Source organism: Arvicola amphibius, chromosome 5 (assembly GCF_903992535.2).
Source record: "Arvicola amphibius chromosome 5, mArvAmp1.2, whole genome shotgun sequence".
NCBI lineage: Eukaryota > Metazoa > Chordata > Mammalia > Rodentia > Cricetidae > Arvicola > Arvicola amphibius.
The window spans coordinates 1,609,898-1,618,459 of record NC_052051.1 but is presented as its reverse complement, the minus strand read 5'-3'; the positions used below and the strand labels follow the sequence as shown (position 1 = coordinate 1,618,459).

The following is an 8,562-nucleotide window of genomic DNA, read 5'->3' as shown; positions in this document are numbered from 1 at the left end:
TTTGTTTCACTTGGATCAGATTTTACTGTGGGATGCTGTGAACCTTTGCCAGCTGCCGCAAACTGTTGAGCGTTGATGGCATTCAAGTTATTGGTGGGTATCTCCAGTCATCTCGTCTACAGAGGGGCCTGTGAGGGGTCTGGGGAGCCTTCAAACCTTCTTCACCCACCAGCCTTCTTCTTCCTCTGGGGTGTCAGCACAAAAAGCTCCCCGCTGTAGTGGCGGGGGACCCGTGGGAGCTGCTGGCTCCAGAGGCTGACCTCCGTTCCTGGGGCCCCTTTGTCTCTGCTATGCTCTAGGAGCCAGATTGGCAGGCTGTTCCTGGGATCCACCGTGGTGACAGCTTCCTGAGCACCTAGGCCAAAGCCAGGGCACACCAGGCCTCCTGACGCAGGACCCCACTGAGGCCAGCCTGGGGGCTCAGGGACGAGGAGGTGAAGGCAAAGTCTTCAGGTTCAAACTTGAACTCCAGATGACTAGGGGCCAGGGATTCATCCACTGAGCTGGAAGCCTGCAGACAGGATGGGGTGAGTGAGTACGGAGGAGTGTACCACCTCTCTGGAGCTGGGAGGCATGCCATAGCGATTTGCCCCAAGCGCCCCTCAGCCTAGAAGGAGTGGAAAGGCCCCTGAGGAGCACTGACTAGTAAGACCTTCAGGGCTCTGGACCATGGCACACACAGATCTGGGGAACGATGCCACCACATTGGTGGTTGAGGGCTGTGTGCTCAGTGAAGCTCTGGGAGCAGCCCTGGGGGCAAGAACCAAGGTCCTCCAGGGAAGTGTGGGGACCTGCCTCTTGCACTCCCCTGCCTCATCCCCCTTACCTGGGAGGTGATAGTGGGCCCAGGACACCCTGGAGATGCCAGACTGGGCTCCGCCTTCAGAGTGGTAGCTGAGGCCTCAGTGTTGAGGATAGTGGGAGAAGAGGCTGCGGTGTTCGCTGTGGATCCTGGAAGGGAAGATGGGGGAACATTTACAGAAGGTGTCAGATCTGGCTGTATTTCCTGCCATGTGGCCAGTTCTCCCATCCTTGTCCAGAGGAGACTTCTTAAAGTCACCCAGCACCAAAAGGTAGAGGGTCAGGCATGGCTTTGTCTAGCCTACTTCTGTCCCACGGTTTAGCCAGCTCACATCATCCGCCCCTCCCCCCACAAGCTGAAGGACACCGTGAGGGGCAGGGTTGGAGTGAGACTCAGAGGCCTGAGAGCATCCTCCTCTCCCTTCACACCTGAGGAGCCCTTGATCTTGGCAGGGTTCTTTGGCTTCCGTTTTCTGGTCTGGATGCTCTCTTTCTTCATTGCTAGTGGCCGTGGCACCTGGCAGGGACAGCAAGGGTAGGTGGCTGCTCCCCATTCCTGACCACCCCTGGGCCCTTGCAGTCACCTTCCTGTCCCCCACTGGGGAGCCAGACCCCCCTCCCCCAGATGCTGTGCTGACCTGCAGGCACAGGCCTGTTGGGTCAGCCACCCTTGGATGCCCATCCTGTCTGCCTGAGAGCCAAGATGCAGGACTGGAGTATATAGAGGGCAAGACTTTGGGTGTCCAGCATCCATTCTAGGCTGAAAAGCCCCGGGGAGCTCCATGAGCCTCGGCGGGCAGGACTGCAGAGTGGGAATGGAGACAACAGCTTCGTCTTCCAGAGAAGCGGGTATGTGGAAAGACCACATAGGTTTAACACTCCCAGAACATGTTCAAGCCAGGGCTGAGGGTGGTCCCGTGCAGCTGAGGTGGAGGGACAACCATGTGGTTCTGGATAGAGGTAGGTACTCCCTGCCACTCACCCCGTGGAGCTTCATGTAGAGGCCGCAGGCATTGCACACGGGCTCGCCCTCCGCATTGCGTCTCCAGAGGGTGGTGGTGGCGGTGTGGCAGTTGGAGCAGCAGAGGCCGGATCGACGGGACGAGGACTGTGGGGCAAGTGAGCTGGGGTGAGCCAGGAATTGGGGGAGCAGAACTGACTTGGGGGTCTCAGTTCTTGACAGTAAATGACAGTGAAGGATGGATAGAAGCTAGCTAGACTCAGCAGTTACCAGTTGCCGGGTCAGGGACTGTTCTGGTTTAGTGAGACATTTGGGGGTGGTATGGCTTGAGGCTTGCCATGGGCCTATCTGGCAGGAAATGATGTCCTTGGTTTCACAAAGCTTTGACTCATTGGCCTTCTGGTCCCCAAACCGGGCCCTTCACCTCTGGGCATTTCCCATCATTGAGATGTAACAGTTCTTTCAGGGTCTGGCGGTGGTGTTCTGAGGCCAGGAAGGTGTGGTGTAGCAATAAAGTCATTGATTATTGTCTAAGCCAGCCAGGGTGGCCTAAATTCAGCATCTCTGTTGGCGAGTGGTGCCCTCAAGGCCACAGACTCTTTGGGAAGTCAGGAGAAAAGGTTAACTCCCAGGGTGTTGCTGATCCCCTTGCACACCTGTCTCCTAAGCTCAGAGTACACACTGGGACCCCTCGGCAGCTTCCCCAGTACCCGCTGGATGCTGAGTAGACAGTGGTGAAGGGTCTTATCTGTCATGGCACCCTGGCTTTGCTCAGTGTCTACAATTTCTTGATTTGTGGAGCCTTTTAGCTATCTACCCCATCCTACCACATCACCCAGCAGGGTATCCCGATATCACACCCACCAGGGGACCCCAGACTGCCCTGCTTTTGGGGAACTTGGGCCCTGAGCTAGAGGGCAAGCCAGGCACAGGAATCTGGGCCTAACTAAAGAAATTGGTGTGGTGCAAGGAATGAGTTCCTGGCACTGTGTCTGGGGAGTGATCACAGAGGGCCCAACCACACAATGTCTCTAAGTTGGCTGAGATGGGTACTTTTCCTGGTACATGGTTCACAGTTCAGTGTATGATAGAATCTTGTCCCTATTACAGAAAGAAAGCTTCATTTTAAGAGGCCCTGGGTACCCGGACCCTGAGCTCTTCCTAAATTCCACAGTCCAACCTTGTTCTGACACTTTCTATTCCAGCTACTGGCACCAGACTGTACTGTTCCGTCCCCGCCCTGATCCTGCCCTTGAATAGCACCTCTGACCCCCCCAACCCTCCCCTTTATGGTTCAGGGCTTCAGCTTCAACTACAATTCTAGAATATCAGCCAAAAGGGACAGTGAAGGTTTTGCATAAATGTATCTCCTGCAGTATTTGGAATATGATTAGTAAGATATTTGTGTTTATACAGAAATCACACTTAACTAGGTTCTTAACTAGGTTTTTTTTTTTTTTTTTTTGGTTTTTCGAGACAGGGTTTCTCTGTAGCTTTGGAGCCTGTCCTGGAACTAGCTCTTGTAGACCAGGCTGGTCTCGAACTCACAGAGATCCGCCTGCCTCTGCCTCCCGAGTGCTGGGATTAAAGGCGTGTGCCACCGCCGCCCGGCTCACACTTAACTAGGTGCCTGGAATTTTGCAGTCCCCAGTTCCTGCTAGATCTTCAGACCTAGGGAAGCCCTGGCCTGTGGCCTCTCTTCTTCCATGAACCACAGCTAGGGGCTGTGGGTACCTTCTGAGACACGGTGGGCAAGAAGCAAAAGCGAGAGTCCCATGGCAGACCGTACACGGGAAGAAAGGTGCACAGACTCATCCCACACAGAAACGCAAGCGAAAAGTCTGGAAACCACGCTGGAATCTTTTCATTGCGATTGAGTTTTACTTTCACAAACTAAGAAGAACATAGGAGAACACAATGGCCCAAGAAGTCATTGCCTTTTCCTGAGCTGTCACGAGCTGCCAGTCATTGCACAGAAGGGAAATGGAAGCTCAGACATGTCCGGGGACTACAGGAAATCGAGGAGCCAGGTGGACAGAGCCTTTTCTCTCCGTTGAGCACTTGGGCACATGCCCATTTGCCGCACCCCAATGGGGCCCCCAAACCTCCATCTGTCCTTTCCCCTTCTCTGTGCAGGCAGCCTGGTCACTTTCGGGTGCCCAACGACCAGCCTCTTCTGGCTGCACTTCATCTCTCTTCCTTCCTTCCTTCCTTCCTTTCTTTCTTTCTTTCTTTCTTTCTTTCTTTCTTTCTTTCCTTCTTTCTTTCTTATTTAACCTTATTTTATGTACTTTGGTCTGAAGGTGTCAGATCTTTTGTAACTGGAGCTACAGACAGTTGTGAGCTGCCTTGTGCTGCTGGGAATTAAACCTAGGTCCTCTGGAAGAGCAGCCAGTGCTCCTAAGCCCTGAGCCACCTCTCCAGCCCTTGCCTGTTCTCTTCGAGAGAACTTCATCTCCAACGACGGCTCATCTGGAAGGAGAGCGGCACTGAGTGCCAGCCTCCATGCCCTGGGGCCTCCAGATTGCCAAGGTGGACACCCAGGGAAAGTGGCTGAGCCCTGCTTGGAGGGCAGGTCATTTTCAGGAAAGAGTTTTGGAAAACGAAAGCTGCAGTATGGAGCATTACAGAGTGGCTTCCTTGGAGCCCGGAGCCCAGTTACCCAGGACTGGCTGGGTGCAGAGCTAACTGGAGCCTTGGGGATCAGCCAAGGCTGGAAACACCTCCAGTTTCAAACTGAGGGGAGAAGAGTACATTTCGGAGGTAGGGAAGCCATGCATCTACCCCAGAGCAGACCAGGGACTCTTGCCTGATTCTTCTTCACTTATCTCTGTGCCTGGCATGAAGGAGAGAGGGCAGACTCAAGGGACAGGACAGGTCTGCCACCTGGGGAGACTGTACCCCAGCCTAGGATGCAGTCTTCCACACATGGGCCATGTTTCTATCTTGTTGTCTATGGGTTCCACATTAAAGAATGTCATAAAGACCAGGCTGGGAAGTGCTCATGCAGGGGGTTTCCATTATAAGGCAGATCACTGAAGGAAGGGACCAGAGGGCACAGTAGCCCCTGGAGAGGTCCTTCAGATGGCAAGAGGCAACATATTGGGCAGAATGGGCCTACAGATCCCCAAATCCCGGAGAAGCCCCTTCCTGCATCCTACCTGCCTTCTGAGCTCATAACGTTATCCCCACCTTAGGGCCTCACATGCCTGTAACATACAATGTACAGAGCTACACCTCTATGTCAGTGCACTCAGGAAGCCGTGTTCAACAAACCTGTCAGGTAGAACTAGGGCAGCCAGGCCCCAGACCCTACCTGATATGGACATGGTGCTCTTCTGAAACCTGGAGGGTGAGAAGCACCCCCAGATGGAGATGTTGACCCCCATCTGAGGTTCACACCTTTAGACAGGAGGGCCTGGTACTCAGGAGCAGTCTTGCCCAGGCCTGAGACCCATGGACCCCCTGTAGCCTCCATAGCAAGAACGTCAGGTAATCTGCCATCACCAACTCAGATGCGTATTTAAACCTGAACTTGAAGGTTTGCCTGTGAGATGGTAGAATAAAGCTACTTCCTGCCTCAGCGGCTCCTGGCGGCCCGAGTCTGACCTTCATTTCTAACCAACAGCTATGCGGTCACGTACCGGAAAGAACCAAAAGTGAAAACAAGACTCACAGCCAGCAAGATTGGCAAAAGGCAGAGGCCTGGTTTCCTAGGGACCCCAGAGATTCTGCCGTGTAGTAGGTTCTCGACACCACCATCGGCGGGCCTCAGCAGGCCTTCCCTCAACCCCATTTGCACCGGTCACCTTGAGGCCTCTAACTGATCAGATTGCTACCCACCATTACCACTAACAGAGTCCCACGGCAGCACTGAGCCCCCAGGGTCCCACAGAAACTGTGGCTTATCTACCCAGGGCAGGCCTCACCCTCAAACACGATCCCAGGACATTCTGTGCCCATGTAGCAAGCAGCTTTGAAACACCCCTTATTCTGTCAAGTGACGGGTAACCTGCCGATACCGCAGTGGGTTTTAAGACCAGAGCCAGGTCCCCACCAGGAGTCTTTGCCTGGATCCTGACGGGTTTCTGGATATTTTCAAACCCCGGGAAGAGCTGAGTTGGCCTGGCCCAACCAGGAGCCCCGGGCAGCTCACAGCCCTGTACTTCAATCCCTAGCCCATCTTTCAGGAACCCAGTGGCTGATAAGCGAGCAGGAGTCAGCCATTCCCTTCATCCTCTCCGTAGGGCTAACCCTGGTCCTCTCTTTGCCACACTCACCAGACGCTTCTGAGGCCTCACTAGCGGCCGGTTGACCCCGTTCATCTTGTGATAGAGGCCGCAGGCATTGCACAGGTAGTGCCCGGTGCCGTCCCGGCGCCACAGTGGTGTAGACAGGGCTCCACAGTTGACACACTCCCGGCCCTCACCAGGAAACTCCTCCAAGAAGTCAGGTACTGTGGGGACAAGAAGCTTGTGGGCTGGGGCCTCTGCCCCTCTGGAGAGCCCGAGGGCTTCTATTTTTATAGTGTCTTATACTTAACTCATTAAAAGGGTGATTTATTTATATACTTAGTCTTATTTAGTTTTCAGTGAAATTTGTTAGAGCCGCTTTTATAAGGCAGGAATAAAAACAAACCAAACTTTAAGGTAGATACCCGAGATGGCCCCTTTCTTAACCAGGGTCCACGTCAGCCTTTGTATTTCTAATAAGCGTTGGAAGCAGATGTGTCTACACAGACAGAAGGAAGTGGATGGCAGAGCCTTATTTCCTCCCTTCCGTCCCACTTGAGGGTCTCCTGTGTAAGCCTGAGGGGGCCTCAAGGGGGACTGGACTGGGAGACAGAGACCTGGGGTTCTATAGGTGCTGATGGCCTTGCAGTCAGCTTTGTTGTGGGGTCAGTCACTGTCCTCCCTCAGGAGGCAAGACCATAGGGACATCAGGGAATCCTGGTCCAGCTCCAGGTCTAGGGAGGAACCACAGCCATACAAGCAGGGGGACACTGGCGGGGGGCAGGGTGGGATCAATCATCTACTGGCTGGAGGTGGGTACCAGGCACAGGGGTCGCCCTTGTCTAACTAAGTGCGCTAGATTGACTTGGGCCAAGAGGGGCCTATGAATCAGGGGGCAGGCTTCCCAGTTCTTGGAGGGATGGCCTAGAGGAGGCCCGGAGGCTGCTAAGCAGAGGTCAGCCCTCTTTGCCTGTGCCTCAAAAAAAAAAAAAAAAAAAAAAAAAAAACAACTCAGAAACCCAGAGAAGCAATTCTCAGCTCAACAACCTTGGGATCTAATCTAATCTCATTTGTTCCTGGGAGGTGTGGAAATCTCAAGCTGGAATGCCAGAGAGACTGAGGTGACTTGTTCAAATAATCAGTATTTTGAACTTTATAAAACTCATTTCTAGCCTGACATAATGCTGCCTGCCTGTAAGCGCGGCACTTAGGAAGGTTGAAGGAGGGCCGCTGTTAAGTTTGAAGCTACTTAATAAGACCCTGTCTTAAAACCAAAAATTATCTCCAAAACTTTCAAGAAAAGTTTAGAATGGAGTTTCCAAGCTGACATATTCCAGAATGCTGTTTTGGGGTTTGGTCGGGTAAAAAGCAGAAATATATTATTTTCTTGCTATTATGCTGAGAAAAAGAATTCTGGATCGAGTGTTTTTCATCTCATTGCGTTTCAAATAGGTTCCTGTATCTTGGCAATTTTAGGAGGGACTCTTGTGGGGTCGGATCGGGCGGGTGAGCCCTGACTGCAGAAACACGCATTTCTGCTTTTCGCACGCATAGCATTTCGTAGCGAGCGGGTTTATCGCTGCGCGCGTTAATATTAGAACAACGTCCTCTGGGCAGCCCCAGACCGGTACTCACCGAAGGTGGCCCTGCGGCCAGGGAGGCCGCTAGGGCGGCCCTGCAGACCGTGCAGGATGCTACCATCGAAGGGTCCGGAGGTCCACGAAGGGGCTACGTCGGGAGTCACGTATGCCGGGTAGGTTGTGGGATACGAGGCGCCCATGGGTCTCCCAAGCGGGGTCGGGTACTGTTCGCGAGCCAGCAGCGAGCCCTGGAAGGCGCTGCTGTCCCGGGCCCCCGCACTGCCGCCGCTGCCCGACCCCGGGGGGCTGTGTGCGAAGGGGAAGGTGGCGGCGCCCGGTGGGTGTGCGGCTGGCGGGTGTGGGCTTCCAGAGCCGAAGGCTGAGGAGTCAGCGGCAGCTGCCTGAGTCCAGCTAGAGTGTGCGGCAAGCGCGGGAGGCTGCGAGCCCGTCTCACACGCAGGCAGGTAGGGCAGCATGGAGGGTACACGCGTGGGTGCCACGAACACCGGGGAGCCGGCTCCCGAAGCGTGCAGAAAGGCTCCCGAGTCCGTGTAGGTGGCCTGACCAGAGCTCTGGGCCAGCGCCAAGCTCTGATACATTTTTCTCACCCGGCACGAGCTTGACCTGCAGAGAAGAAAGACAGGCGTCGAGGGCAAGAGTCACTGTATTCGCTACATCGGCTCTCACGCTCGCCCTAGGGCAGGTGCTGCTGCTCCGCTTGCAAACTCCTCTTTTCCGAGTCGGTTCACCGGGGCAGGTCCGAGTTTCCTCCAGGTGGAACGACCGGGTTAGAAGAGGTGCAGGGCCCCAGGAACGGGGTCCTTGCCACGCGCGGAGAGATCGCCCGCCAAATCCCTCACCCGCAGGGCAGGAAAGCGCGGCTCTGACCCTTAACTGGCGGTTTGTAGACTGGGTCTCCAGTCGGAGCCGCTCCGTAGGGAATCCCGGGAGCTCCGGCCGCCCCGCCTCCACCGGGCCGCCCCTTCCC

The 8,562-nt window shown here is 54.7% G+C and overlaps 1 protein-coding gene across 1 annotated transcript; it reads right to left on the bottom strand.

The window, feature by feature from the left end:
• Window positions 1–355: 355 nt before the first annotated feature.
• On the bottom strand, window positions 356–8,173 carry Gata5 (GATA binding protein 5). Its single transcript, XM_038332017.1, has 6 exons — window positions 7,630–8,173; window positions 6,043–6,218; window positions 1,784–1,909; window positions 1,231–1,318; window positions 827–951; window positions 356–511 (listed from the first exon to the last, which is right to left on the bottom strand). Exons 1-6 carry the CDS (start codon window positions 8,171–8,173, stop codon window positions 356–358), a joined length of 1,215 nt encoding a protein of 404 aa, XP_038187945.1.
• Window positions 8,174–8,562: the final 389 nt, after the last annotated feature.